The following is a 15,089-nucleotide window of genomic DNA, read 5'->3' on the forward strand; positions in this document are numbered from 1 at the left end:
AGTCCCTCTTTTTGAAAAGAGGCACGTCTACCCTGGGTACAGCCTACTTCGGCAGCTCCCGCTGCAGGGTCAGCCCCAAAGGGTTTTCAAAAGCACTTCTTGTGTTAGCACTTAAATGCAACTCGTGGCCATGCCACAGGGTCCAATGAAGATTGGGGGTACACCGATACAGTGATACTTAAGAATTGACCCGAGCGTGAGCACGGGCAGCCTGCTAGCTTTCACCCAGCACCAGCAGCACCCAAGGAGGCAGCACGGTATCGCCGGCTCTCTGCAGGCGCGCTCCGATGGCCGCCCCGCGCTGAGGCCGGGCCTCTCCGGCCCGCGGGCTGCCGGCCTCCGCCAGCCGGGCAAAGGCAAGAACCACCCCCCGCCGTGACCCGCGTCCGACGGACCCGTTACCGGCTCCGCGCCCGCGGGGGGGGGGGGCAGGGCGGCAGGGCGGGCGGAGGGGGCCGCGCACGGCGGGGCCGCGCCTCCCGAGCCCGCCGCCCCTCATGAAATTTTCACGGCGCGGCCGCCTTCGCCGCCCGCCCTGCCCGCCGCCACACGGCCGGCGCCACCGCTGCTCCCGCCCTGCCCGCCATGGCGGCGGCGGCGGCAGCCGACGGCAGCCGCTTCGCCTACATCACGGACCTGCTGGAGCGAGGCAAGGTGGGCGCCGTCCCTCGCCGCGCCGCCCCCTGGCGGCCGGGGTCGGGCCGGGCCGGGCGCGGGGCGGGGGGGGCTGGGTGCCCCCTCCTCTCCCCCCCGGCGCGGGCAAACGGCTGCGGGCGGCGCGCGGTGCGGCCGTTGACGGGAGGGACGCGCGCCGGGCGGCCGTTGACGGGAGGGGCGCGCGCCGGGCGGCCCCCTGGGCCGCTAGGCCGGCCGCGGGCGCCGGGGCCCTGGGTTGTGGCTGGCGGAGAGAGCCGAAAAGCGGCGCTGGGAGCCCGGGGAGGGGGCCCCCGAGCGAGCTGGGAGCCCGCGGCTTGTCAGGGGTGCGGGGCTGTGCCAGACGCGTCTGGAGGAGAGAGGGTCGGTCCCTGCAGCGGGGCACGGCGCCTCCCGCCCTCTGTTTTGCGCTCTTCGGCCTTCCCTCTGTCTTATTTTTATGGCCAACTTAACTCATCCCTAGGACTGATGCCTCCTCTTGGAGGCTGGCGTAAGGTTTGCGGCACGCTCGCGAGGCCGTCGGGTGGCAAAGTGAAACAACGAGCGTGGAGCGTTACCCGGACTGAAGCAGTTAGACGCGTGGCATTTTGGCAGCTTTCTGTCCTGTAAACGACGCTTGGTGGATATGGTGCGCTCATGTAGGCAGTATCCATGCCAACGCGTTGCTCGGTGCTTTTTCTGTTATCCGTAGTTGGTGTGGCTGTGGGCAGCGCTGCAGTGAAAAGTGTCACCCGCAGGAAATGACTCAGAGTTTGCAAATATTCGGTGGGAAACACTAGTGTGTGCGTTTCTTAAAACGGGGGGAAAAACCCAACTTCTCGTATATTGTGAGCTGCTGATATGTGTCAGAAACGTGGAGTTTTTCTCCCCGCACCAAAGACTTTACTGTGATGGATTTTTAAAAAGCTGAACTGCATGGCCTTTTTTTATTTAAAAATAAGGGCAGTAAATAAAGGGCTTATTTGGAAGACGCTGTTCCTGCTCTGAAGGCAGAGTCATTTCCAGAGGCTGCCTTCAAATTGCAGTTCCAGTTCACCCACCGTTGCTTCCCATTCCCTCTCCTAAGTGGCCTGAATGAACATGTGGAGCAGGGTGAGAGATGTCTTTCCTGGGTGATTTTCTGCCTCTCCTTGCTGGGGAGGAGTCGCGCCTGCGTCTCCAAAGGACAATTCGGATGGCCAAGTCTTGTTTCGGTCACAGCCGCTTTACGCAGTACACATAGTCATAAAGGCTTTCAGGCAAGGATCCCCTTCTGCCTGTGATTTCCCCTTGGAGGAGGATGATGATACTTCTGTGCTGTCTCTCACAGTCAAACAGTCTGTGCTGGTAACTTGAATTAGACTTCCCCCCCGCAAGAGCATATGCTTCAGTAGACAACTGAGTTAGCACTTTTGAGTGAAATATGCATATGTATTGCAAACAGTGCTGTTCTTTATACACAGAGCATCACAGTTGCCAAGTCCCATCTCAAGAGACACTTGGTGAACCTGAAGAAAATAGGAGCAGTAGCTGTGCTGCGCGCTTAGCAGACTGTTTTGCAGAGGTTGTCCCTCTATTTGAGACTCTTCAAGGGCCAGCTCTTGAGACCTCTCACTCTCTACTTTTCCTTTTGCATTTCTTTCCCTTCAGAGTAGGGTTTTAGGTTGCAGCCCCTTTGTAATTAATTGATGTTACCCAGGAGCTTTGAGTTTAATTCACCACCTGAGGTTCTGCTTTCTCAGAGACAGTAGGAGGGACCTAGTCTACTCAGCCAAGACTATCCACTCGTACTGGCAATGCCCACTACAGGAGGAGCAGCTTGGACTAGCAGACGACTAATTCTGATGGGATAATTAAGCTTCTTTCTCAAGTGGCATAAACCACGCCAGCAAAAGGACTATCCTGCTTGGTAAACTGTATTTGCTTAGGGGCAGGGTATTACTGCTTAGAGGTCTCATTAACCTCATTTTCCCTTTCCCGTGCTCTTAAATCGATAAAGCTGTTTCAACAAAGCCTGAGAGCATTAACATACTCTGAATTAACTGGAAAACATCTCGCTACAGTGAACTCTTACTAGAGAAACAGAATGCAGTAACAATACCTTATGCTCACATACTCACCTATCTGCTATACAGGATCCGAACAGGTATGATATAGCTGATTTATCAGCTTTTAGACTCCGAGCAGCCTTTTATAAGAAAGGGGTCATGCTGTTTTCCCCACATAGCTTCCCCTCTGTGTCCAGCCTCTCAAACCAGGGCAAATCTTTATGTATCGCTTTCCCCCGGGGCATGTGGCTCCACAGACTTGTTATCTTTATTAGTGCTTTCATTAATATTTCTGTGTGATATTATTCCCCTGTGATTCTGTTTCACACTCGCAACTTACACATTGTACCTGGAACACAAAGATGCATGTAACACTTATAGCCCCAATACGATAGTCCTTGTGTAATCCATATGTCCGCAACATCTGTTATGGCTCAATACAATAGTCTTTGAGATATTCTAGGCTTCCAAGGCACCTGTCACAATCATCACAGTAGCATCTGAGCGCTTCAAAATATCCTTGTGAGATAGATTAACTGTTAACTACATTTTCTAGTGGAGGCGCTGAGGCATAAAGAGATTGTATGACCTTCTTTCAGGACTCTCAAGTCTCAATTCAAATCTTAGCAAGGAAGGACATTCAACTGCCTCAAAATCACATTACGTTCCAGAAATGGCTTGGGGCTTTTTTTCCCTGCCTCCTCTTCACTGTCCATGAATTTCCTTTTGCAACAGTCGAACGCACAAACGCCCCCACAATTGTTGTGCCTCACTCCATTCAAAATTAGGTTCTGTTTTTATAGACTTGTGTTTTCCTCATCGAAATGCATCTACTTCCATTATAATAACAACTTTAATGAATTTTATATGCTATAAGTAAATATTTGTGTTTGAGGGTGTAATAGACATTTCTCCATGTAGTAGAAACGTTTTGGGGCATTTTTCTGTAGAAGGATTAAAATCAATAAACCAATATGAAACAATATGAATTTCAGAGACAGGCTAGCATCACTGATGCTGTGTGCACTAGCCCTTGGTTTAGTTGAAACGAGGGTCTTAGCATACTCCATTTTTTGATAAAATCTCTAGTCTGTTCCGTTATTTCCTCACTCATTTATTTTATCATCTATTCCTGCTCAGCATGGTTTGCAGAAGCTGAGAGCTTGTGATTCATAAAGAACAGCTTTGAAAACAGTGCTCCAGGAAGAGCATTTTGAGAAATGGATACTTTTTAAAAACAAGCCCCAAACCTCATAGGAGAACATGCCAACTTTTCAAAATAATTGTTAAAAGCATATGAAATTCTGTTAAGCTCTCCATCCAGACTGTGCAGATAACTAAACACCAATTTTCTGTCCCTGTCTTCTGTCTGTTTTTATACAGTGACCGATGTACAATTATCTTATAATGGCATTTTTTTATTTCTTTGGGGGAAGATGAGGGTTGAGTCTACATAGTGATGTAAAAACAAAGTCACAGGAGGAACTGAAAAGAGGAAATACAATCAGGTTTACGAGGGGCTGCGGAGGTCAGTGGGTTGTTCTGAGCTGCCTGACTCACTGGAATTGAAGTTCCGCTCCTTGACTTCCAGAAGATAAAGCTTTAGATATTTCTTGCCTATGTGTGGGGAAAAAGCTTGTTTGGGTATTTAGTCCCTTTGAGGAGACTAGTCCTTTCTTTTAACAGCAGTCTACTACTGTTTATAGAGTGTCCAGAAGTGTGTTAGATTATGTCAGTATTGTGAGGGGTGTTTGTGCAAAAAGGTGACTTGGGTTAAAAGACTTGGGTTAAAAGAGCACATGAAGGTAACTTGGTGTTTGATTTGGGTTAACAGCTTAAGGTAGACATTGCAGAGAAGTCTGAATTTGAAATCTCGCAGCTAAGAATTAAAATCCAACTTGCCTGTCTTCGCTGCTTTTAATCTGAGTTACTTAGCTGGGTTAGTCAGCCTGTGTGACAAAGTGTGTTTCTACAGCGTAGACATGCCCTCATCATTTCAGTGATGGATTTTCTGAAGAGCCTACAACAGCAAGCGATGTGATATGGCAAGGGAGAGCTACCAGCTTTGCTCTTAGGGACAGGGATAGCTACAATCAGAAGTAAAGGAGAGAAGGCAATGGGAACAGAAGAGCAATACGCTGGGTGGTACGTGTGTATTGTTGAGATGTTTCGTGCCGTATCTTACGTGGTGTCAGAAATTGAGTCTGTGGGTGAGCTTCCTTTAAATTTGCTTTTTCTTTAACGTAAACCTCTCACGTTTCAAATGCTTTTGAAAAACAACTATTATGTTTTGTTTCTTTAAAACGGTAATATTTGTTTACAGTTAGGATTCTCTCAGTTCAGAGCTGGAGAGTATTTTGGTCTGAATTTCATATATTTTGGGGAAGCTTTTCCATGATAATTCTTCCATTTGCTTGGCACGTGAATATAAAGGATGGAAGGAAACAGCAATGTCTTCTGTCTGGGCTGTTGTCTGTAGCTGCTCTTTGGATCTCCTGAGACTGCTGCTCTCCAGCTTGTCACTGATGTGAAGTAGAATACTGTAGACATGGCAGTAAGTGAAAAAGTAAAGATACACGGAACTGACTTCTGCTTTGAGGTGTGCTAGCTACAAATCCTTCCCGAAACTGAACACAATCCTAATATTCTGGCAGTTTGGTGAGCATAGTCCTTATTGGTTCAGCACTCTCTGTCTAGCAGTGAATAATGTGACCTCCCTAATTTGTTCAGTCTAAGGCTATGAGCTTTGTTAGGAAGCCCGTCGGACCAGCAAAGGTTATGGTCCTGTAGCGCATCTCTGCTCCCGCAAAGTAGATAAACAACCAGAATCAAAGAGTGATTTGGATTCAGCAAATGTCTTGCTACCAGAGAAAACACAGAGTAAAGGACTTGCAGGTCCTACAAGTTAGAAGAGAGATGTTATTTCTTTGGCATTTGGGAAGAAGGCATGTTAAAGCTGTCATTTCAGGTGATTGGACTAGCGGTATGTATCAGTGCTCTATAGTTTGCTGTCATCAAATAAACTGAATATTCATAAGTGTTCAGTGTAACTCGCAAGAACTGTAGTTCTTGTCTTGGAAAATATGCAAAATAATTAAGCATTACAGTCTCACACAGTTACTGAGAGGCCTCAGCAGATAAAATGTGGCACCAGCGGGATGGAGAAAAGCTGCAACAGTGGCTGTACATGAAAGATAAAGCAAGCACTCTTTAAAATGATGATTCCCTTCCACACTTCAACCTTAACAGAAGTTTGAATGCAGATAAAGTCCTCAGATTAGGGTTTGATTATTTTTTATTTTATGACCAAAAAAACTCAAGTCAGCATCATTTTCTCTGTATTTTGAAACACCAAAGGGCTATAGGCCCTTGCTCGCTCTTCAGAGTGACACAGCTGAAGGGTAACTATCGAGAAGACAAAGATGAGCCTGTACTCCTAAGCCAAAAGAAGCTCATTTCTCTCAGGCGCCATAAGTTCCAGCCTGATTGCTGAGCGAAACATGTATCTCAATCTGTGTGACAGAGAAAAGCCTGGGAAAAATAATGACCCTCAAGGTTCAACTTTTAAACTCTAAGCAGAGAAGCAAATCGCACCACTGACAATTTACAGAGAGCTGGAGGTAGGCTGCAACCCCACTGCATGCATTCTGGCTGAAAATACTTCTTATTGCCCAGGGGAAAAAAGTGTCTGTCGGGTAGCTTGGCCCCCAAGACTCTGCCTGTACTGCCACGTTAGCTGAGGACAAATCTCACACTTCAACCTGAACGTCACGTGTATTTATGCCACGTACCCATTGGCTCTGCTCTGATGCAAGTCCAGTCTAACGCAGCGTGCGCTTCAATCAGAGAAATGCAGACCCAGCAGGGGACTGGTGCACACTTGCGCTTTGGCTAGAAAAGCAGTAGAAATAAAACTCTCTTCAATGACTTGGTTCTGGATTTGAATGTGGCCTCGAGCGCAGCTCCTGGAGGCAGGAGAGGTGTTGCCTCTTCGGGGCAGCGACAGGCTTGTGTTGCTTAGGATCCCAATGACAGTACAAATAGCACAGAACAGTGTAGGCTTTCTGTCGCCTACTGAAAACCAGCGCCTCCTCGTTCTTCAAATCGTACTGATAGTTAATGCAAATCAGTGCTTGGCTGACTGCTGTGTACTACCGATTAAATTAACAAGCACATTTAAGCCCAGGTAGGAGGGAAAATAAGGATAACAAAATTGTCCTTCAGTTTCTCTCCTGTGCTGCTAATCTTAGGAATGCAAGGCACTCCTCCAGCTCCCTCAGGCCACCTCACCTGCTGAGGGGACCCAAGCAAATTATGCAGGATGAGTTGAACTCTCTTGACGCTTTCCAGGTAATTCCTGATGTAGAAGGAATCCCTAGTTATTCTCCACAGAACAGGTTTCCAACTGATGCACGTATGTAGCTGAGAACAAAGCAGATGGGTAGGTCTGACCTCGGTGGCCACGCTGTGCTTACTAACCCTTTCTGCAGAGGCTACCAACAGGAGTGTCTACTGATAGTGGGTTGTGCTCTTAGTCATTTAATGTATCAGCGATTCCTAACTGTTCTTTTCTTCCTCTCAGCAGTTTAAAGCTAACGCAGAGCTTGGCACTGCGAATGCCGTAGGCCTGGGCTGGGGCAGGATCAAAAGGCTCGTAAAAAGGTGTGAGCACAAAAGGGGGAGTTTTTCCCTTTAGAGGCCTTCAAAGACCTTTTCATCCATGTCACATCTTAACGTGGTGGAAGAGATGGTAATTAAAATCCTACTCCAAAGTGCCTGAAGCCAGGGCAAACAGACATGCAAACAAGTTAATACCTTAATGATCTATCAGGGGATTGAGCAAGCAGTCGCTCGCAAGCCCTGACAATGACAGTGGCTGGCACTATGATGCAACGGCAGGCTGCGGGAGGATGGGAAGGACGCGTGTGCTCCAGGTTTGGCCACGCTGACTACATTGGCCTTTGCTGGCAACTACACCTCTGGCGTGAAGCAAGGCATCGTTTTCCTAGCTGTGCTGCCTAAGACAAAGCTCTTCATATTGTTTCAAAGACAGTAGCAGAGACAAACAGGCTTTGTGCTTGCCTGCAGCGGATAGTTCATGGGGCCCCAAATCAATCACATCCAGGATCAGCGAGGGGTAGTGTGCTAATGTAGCGAAGGCTGGATCACGCTTACTAAGAAGTACGCCCTTTAAAATGAGCCCTAAAAAGCAGGAAACTTGGGGGTAATAAAGGAGGTTAATGGATAATGTAGTTATTCAGAAGCATCCAAAGCATTACTCAATGTGTAGCTGGAAGGCTGACAACTAAACATGTCCTTATCAACCTGTTCTTCCTCCCTTGTGTGCTTTTATTGCTGCAGGGCAGTGTGTGAGCCTGGTCAAGTGACATGATTCAGTTTGAATATACATACTCTGCATTGGTGTCATTATCAGAATAATTTCAAGCCTACTACTCTTTAAGAGGGTGGTTTCTAAAGTAAATATGAAATAAAAACTTTACATGTACTCTTAAAAGCTCTTCTAATATATATTTCTCTTTGCAGTGCTAGACATGCAAAACCATCACCTCTGTCTTCATAACTTCCAAGTGTAATTTTCCATTCAAATTTCACAGCCAGGCCACTGAAGCTCAAATTTAAATAATGACTAAAAACCAAATTAGACTTTTCATATATGTTTATTTTATTGACTCACATGAAATGTAATTTTGAGGAGGGAAAGGAATTTATTATCCCACTGTCATTCTTTTAAATAGACTATGCCAAAATAGGTCAAATTCAGGGTTTGACAAACTGACAGCAAGCACTTCCAACATTCACATAGTCCCTACTCCATCTGTTTTAATTAACTAAACCTCCTTCCATTGTGTAATATAAGGACACTGTATGTCTTAACCTTGAATTCCCTAACTTAAAAGTGATTTTTCTCTCTTAGGCTAATACTACATAACTTCAGACAGCATTGTTTCTGCAGCTGCCCCAACATCTGAAGAAGTGAGAGATTTAATGTATTTTCTGTTTGCTCTGGCTGTTGGTGAAAAGGATAGTTGCCTCACCTTTTCAAAAGCAAACACAAACACTGATAATAATCGTTGGTTTTCTGCCCGTCTAGCTGCCACGAAAGCCAGCAGGGCTCGCCTGGTGCATTTCTGCTATGTCCTTAAAATAGCCACTGTCCAGCTTGCTTTCCCATGTCCTGGATATCATGGTGCTGTTCTCTTTAGGGACAGGCATATGTCTGCGTGACATCGTTGTTATTAGAGGCCCTAATGAAAGGATGTTGAATGGGACAGCAGAAACTACTTCCGCAGAGAAGAGTAAGGAACAGGAACTTGAGCCGAAGTGCTAGGAAAGGGAGCGTTTTGGGTTACTCCTCCGGCGTTGGGAGGGCCTTGGGTAATGCTCAGGGCCGCGCGGAGGCAGTCCGGCGAAGAAGCCCTGGCAGGGCAGGCGCAGCGGGCAGCGAAGGGGCAAGGCCGCGGGTTTCTGGGGCCGGTGGGCCTGGAGGACCAGCCGGCGCTGCCGCGGGGGGCAGCAGGTGGCGGTGGGGAGAAATAGGGCGTTTCGCGTTGAAGAGGAGAGCGGCAGTGTGTTGCCCCAGCTGCCCTAGATGCCAATGAATGCCTGTACCCGGGTGAACTGGCAATAAAACCTCTCGGTATTTCATTTCCTCGCACTGGGAGGAAAGGACAGCTTCGCGTGCTGTGCTTCCCTCTCCTGCGCGCGGCCCGTTTCGTACTAAGCACGCCATGCCGAGGTCCCTCGGCTTGGATGAGCGACGTTTCTGCTGTGTGTCGCGTCACTTGGGGGGCAGAGAAAAAAAAACCAAAAAACAAAAAACCCGTATTTCTCCCTTCAAACATACAACTCCTGAGAACTGCTAGCCGGCAGCCGTCGCTCCTTCCTGCTTTCCGTGAGTCCCGCAGCCCCCTCACTGGCGAACACACTGTACACGCCGCAGCACCCGGCCGGCCCCCCCCCCCCCCCCCGCGGGCGGCAGGGCCGCGCCGGCGGTTAGCAGACGGTTGGGGGCGGGTCCGCGCGGGGCGGGGCGGGGCGGGGCGCCGCAGCCCGGCCGGGGAGCGGCGGCGGCGGCGGCGCCGCTGGACAGCTCCGAGCGGCGCAGCTCGGCGGGCGGGCGGCGCGGCGCTGCCCCCTGGCGGCGCGGGCGCGGGCGGTGGGTGTGGCCGCCCCCCGCGGCTCGCCGAGGCCGCTAGGTGCGCGGCGGCCGCCCGCCCGCCATTGTGCGCTGGGCGGCCCCGCCCGGCGCGGGCGGCACTAGGCGAGCAGCCGCCGCGGGGCAGCGCCGGCAGCTGGCCGCTCTCCTCTGCGCTCCGCCCCGGCCGCTGCAGCGGAGCCCGCGGGCGCAGGCGGCGCCAGGATGGAGGGCGACCGGCTGGAGCCTTCTGTGAGTGCCGGGGGGCGGCGGGGCCGGGGGCGCCTGGGGGAACCGTCCCCCGGTGCTGGGGGCGGCGGCGGCCCCTGCCCGCTGCGTGCGTGAGCGGGCGGGCGGGCGGGCGCCTCGGCTCCGCGGAGGGGCAGAGCCCCGTGGCGGCGGCTGGGGGCCACCGTGGCCGGTCCGCGCCGTCAGTCACGCCGCGGGGGTGGGGGGGGGGCGCGGCCGGGCTGCCCAAATCCGCGTGTGGTGCGAGGGGCTCAGGCGGCGGCCCGGCCGGGCGGTGCGCGGCGCTGCGCCTTTGTGTGCGGCCCGGGTGCGCTCGCTGCAGCCCCCGGGGTGGGGGGCCGGCGGGGTTGGGTTTATTCTGCTTGACGTTTTGAGGGGATCCTCTCCCCCCCCCCCGTTTCCTTCGGGGGGTTGTGGGGCCGTCAGCCCGCGCGTCTCAAAAGGGGGCTTCGCCGGCACTGGGAGCGCCGCGTCCGCTGCGGCTGGGGTGGGGTGGGGGGGCGGCCTGTCTGGTTTCGTGGCGCACGGAGCGGCCCGGTCCGGACGGGACGGGGGGGGACGGTCACGGAGAGACTCGTGCGTGCGCGCCTGCAGCTTGGCCCTCTCGGAGGGTTTTTTTTGTTGTTTTTTAAACTTGCCGTTGGCTTTCTCGGCGGGTTTTGTAGCATCTGAGCCCGGTGCCAGATGGCCCCAGGCACGTTAAATTGTCGGAGTGCTGCGTGTGGATCCAAGGGCTGCTCTTTGTGTGCAACAAAAAAAAAAAAAGGCATTCTTGATTGGAACTGTTAACCTAATGAAGTCAAGGCAGTTTCCGTGTGCTTACATGTGATTTACGCTGGCTGCGGGAAAGCCTGATGTCTTACCAGTCTGACTCTTGGGGGGTTTTTTGGTTTGTTTGCTTGCTTATTTTAAAAGCAAGCAAGCAAACTGAGTTAAACCTATAGAGTCTTCTCCTCAGCAACTATGGCTGCTCTCGCTTCACTAGGATTTTTACCCTGAGTTAAGACTGCACCCCTCCTCTTTTTTCTTCCCCTGCAATGCAGGCATGACCTGAAGATGAACTGGGTTTGCATAGTTTCAGTTGAAATGACCGTTGCCAGTGCTTTCCTAAACGGTGATTTGGGTTGGTGTGCGGTGTTTATCAGAGCTGCGCCCCAAAACAGCTAAAACTGTGTAGAGCAGTTGTTCTACAGAGCTGGGGTTCAGTGACATATGTACGTACAGTAATGCAGTATGTCCTACTGGCTTGTATTTTCTGCACTTACACTTGCTTTCCCCCCGCTTTCTGTTGTGAAGGTTACCATAAAGAATATCGAAAGAGAGCTCATCTGCCCAGCATGCAAGGAATTATTTACCCATCCACTGATCCTTCCTTGTCAGCACAGTATTTGTCACAAATGTGTAAAAGAGATTCTCTTCACGCTCGAAGACTCTTTCACCGATGGAGGCTCTGAATCCTCTAATCAGAGTAGCCCTCGAATTCGAATCCATTCTCCTAGCATGGATAGAATTGACAGGATTAGTAGATCAGGTACGTATCAGAGCTTTGCATGTTTTCCTGATTTCATATACGTTAGGCTGACTTGAACTGAAGGGTATCTGTGTTGGTAGAGTGTCTTCTTGGTACTCCTGACATCAGTAGTTAAATGGATAACTTTGGGAATAGTGCGAGTCTTGTTCATTCTGTGCTAAGAACAATGAGAATATTTTTATTGTAAGGACAATGCACTCCATTTCGTGTAGAGTAAAGTTAGTCTTTGTGGCATCATGTAAATGTTCCTAGCCCTTGTTTTTATTTATTTCTGTATTTCAATGACTGCTGAGCATCAAGATGTCAAAATTGACAATTTTATTGTCTGTCATAATACTGTTAAGTCGTTCTCTCAGATTTTTGCCAGCCTAAATTCTATAGTTTTGACTCCCGAGTCTTTGCAAACTTTCCAAATAATAGTGTTGGCCTGTCCGTTTCTTTACATTAAATTCTTTCCATAGAGGATGATCACTGCATGGTTGAAGAACTGTGATGGATGACTGTAGCAAACAGTCTCTTTCAGCATGGTCTGCTTAAAGCTTTAAAGAGTACTTAGCTTTATGGCTCTTAATGCTCTTTGTGATATCACGCTGTAAAGATTCTTAGTTTGATTCTGCTCAGTTATCTGTCTAATCCACAGATAAGTTGATCAACTTTTATGCAGATATATGGAAAGTATTTCACGCATGCTATACTTAAAAGAAACCTCACATCTTGGCTTTCAGAATTTTCTGGAAGCGTGTTCATGTGCAAGACAAACCCTAAATCTTACATTTCACGTGTTCCTAATGCTCATCCTCCCCGTTTTTCGAAATTCAAATGTTTTATTTCACCATCTTCTCTTAAACGTCTCTTAGCTTTAGTACTGATATTTTTGCAAATAAGTAAATGTTATCTTTGCCTTAGTTTAGCTGATTGATGGTTACATGGTGTGAGGGAATCCTCAGCTGAGTGGCCGGTTATTTTCATTACAGCCCTATTCGGGTAGGGGATGGACAGCCCCGCGGTCGCTATTTAGCTCTACCTACAGTTCACTTTTTGTCTAAGCCCTTTGCTAACTCCAGTTTTGCACAAGCTTAGAATGAAGAGAGCGCCCCATGGTAACTGAATTCCCCCGAATAGAAGACTGTTTACCTGTTATACCCAGTAAGCATAACGTGCTGATATGCCTTCATGTGTATTGACTAAAGCTCTCACTGATTTCAGTTGCAACTGTCCACTTTATATTTTTGCAAAGTGAGCATCAAACCCCCAGCACCTGGGAAGTGATGAATACACCATGGGTGACCTCCCTGTGAAGCTGTGGCTTATGAAATGTGGGTGTATCAGACAGGCTGTGCATGGGGAACGACCTCCCCATGCTGCGCTCAGCAGCTTAAGCAAGGAGATAATCCTTTCTCTCCTGCCAAAACCTGTCTTCCTGCTTGCTTTCCATCAGCCACTACAAATAAAGATCTAACACTGCACAGTCTCTGCTTGCTGCCATAGTGCCACGTGTGCTGAATGAGGCAGAGGCTCTGTTGAGAGACTGACTTTTAATTACTAGGAGAAAGCAAACGCTATAATGTCTCCTGCGCCAGCGCATGGCGGAGGAGCAGGTAGTTTCGGAGACTTGAGAATTAGGATTTGAAGAGCTTAGCTTGCAGCTCTACCAGACTTGTTGGATGCCCTTTTCACAAGATTTAGTGTTACTGCTTTGTTATGTCAGTAAGGACAAGACAACAAAGATTCATTCTGGGGACTCCTCCCCCTCGTGATTTATGCACTCAGTTTACTGCACGGGTTGTAGTTTTTAAATCTATAGTAGTCCTCCACCGTCCCAGCAAACTGATAGGAAGTGATGTGTGCTATCTCCTCATCTGACCTATTAGTAGAGGGAGACGAAGGCTTTGTTAGACCTGTTTGATGGGTAGCAACGGAATGTAGAGATGTGGAAATATTGGGCTTTCCCCTCCCATCCCCCTAAAGAGCATCGGGCAGATGCACTTTGTAGGAAAAATGATCGTCTCAAACGGTTCAGGTTTGCCAAATGAAAAGCATATGGAAATGGGAGCTTTAAAGAACAGAGTTAGACATACAGCTTGTGCTGCCTTTACTTACAGTGTTAAAGGCATTGTAGCTCTATTGCTATGTGAGGTAGATTTGCTCTCAAAAATTTGGTACCATCAATATTCAACTGAATTGCAACTGACATTTGTACAATTCTTGTCTGGCATCCCAAGTAACTGTACTGTGCATCCTCTTGCTAATTCCTTTTGTGAATAGACTTTACACAATGTATATAAATTTATTATATATCCTGAGTGGGATTTGTAATAAAATATTAAAGAAAAACATCCGAGGTTGGGTTGCACGTGAAACAGTAGAATTTCTGGCAGGTTTGTATAGGGCATGTTGCTGTGGGGCATTATTTTCATATTTGAAAATACATATAACACCGTCTTCATTTTTTTTTAATTTTTTTTCTTTCTTAAGGAATCCTCACTGTCTATTGAAGATACCAGCTATTTTACATGATTTTGGCCTTTAAATTCTTGAGAAGCCAGAAAGAACTGGTCTACATTTTGTGATTATTGTGCACACACAACTTGCATTTTCAAATAGAGTTTATCTTAATGTGGAAAGGCTGGAACTGGTAGAACACTTTTATTTTGCAGTTAAAATGGAGTGCATGCTCTTGTTAAATCTAAGGTGTTGGTTTAAGAAAAATCCAGTTTTGTATGCAAAACTAAATTACTTTTTGGTTAAAAAAATTAAACTGTTGTATATAAAATAAAAATAAAGGGCATTTCTTATTGCTAATTGATCTTCTGTAATGTTAGTGTAATTAGAAAAAAGCATGTGTTGTGGTTATGTTGACTTGTGCAGCGTTGATGGATGTCGCAGAAATGGAGTAAATTTAAAGATGTATATGTATATATAAATATTTTTTTTCTTCCATCTGTTCTTTCTCCCTTCTTCACTCTACTTTAATATTGCAATTGTCATGTGTTAGGAAATTAAACAACCTTTCCTTTCAGCCTTAAAATAGTTTAACAGCCACAGGAAAGAAAACAATTGACGCTCTTCATCTGAGCCATTGTAAACCAATGGTATATCTCATTTTTCAATCTCTAAAAACAGCTTTCTGTTCATTGTTCGCAGCCTCGCAGAGGAGGTCTTTTGGGTGGAGAGGTAGAAATGCTTCACTTCTTATATGGCTCTAGATAGTATAGTGTTTAGATCTCGAGTTAAATATCGTTGGTTAGCATATAGTTTTTTTTGTCAGTGGTCAAGTCCACAAAACGGCTTTTGCAGTGAGCAAAGGTGCAGAAGACTTCTATTAGGAAAGCTTTTCATTCTGTTCTACGATTGACTTAAAGGTCAACTGGACTAGAATTAAGTAAAGGGTTTTTTTTTTTTAAATGTGTGTGTGCATGACTAAACATACTTTAAAAGGTGCAAATAGACCAGCTATCTCTTCCCTTTAAAA

The 15,089-nt window shown here is 47.9% G+C and overlaps 1 protein-coding gene across 4 annotated transcripts in view; it reads left to right on the plus strand.

Moving 5' to 3' along the window:
• Positions 1 to 505: 505 nt before the first annotated feature.
• LOC104151001 (E3 ubiquitin-protein ligase TRIM36) overlaps positions 506 to 15,089 on the plus strand; it is a 33,577-nt gene continuing 18,993 nt past the window's right edge. For 2 of the 4 annotated variants that reach the window (XM_068926691.1, XM_068926692.1), the window contains exons 1-2: positions 506 to 654; positions 11,383 to 11,617. In XM_068926691.1, the coding sequence (XP_068782792.1) occupies positions 586 to 654; positions 11,383 to 11,617 (304 nt within the window). In that variant the 5' untranslated portion in view covers positions 506 to 585. Of the gene's footprint in view, positions 655 to 9,887; positions 10,090 to 11,382; positions 11,618 to 15,089 lie in introns of those variants that run through there. The other 2 variants (XM_068926694.1, XM_068926693.1) reach the window with 2 other exon arrangements.

Source organism: Struthio camelus, chromosome Z (genome assembly GCF_040807025.1).
Source record: "Struthio camelus isolate bStrCam1 chromosome Z, bStrCam1.hap1, whole genome shotgun sequence".
Taxonomy (NCBI): Eukaryota; Metazoa; Chordata; class Aves; order Struthioniformes; family Struthionidae; genus Struthio; species Struthio camelus.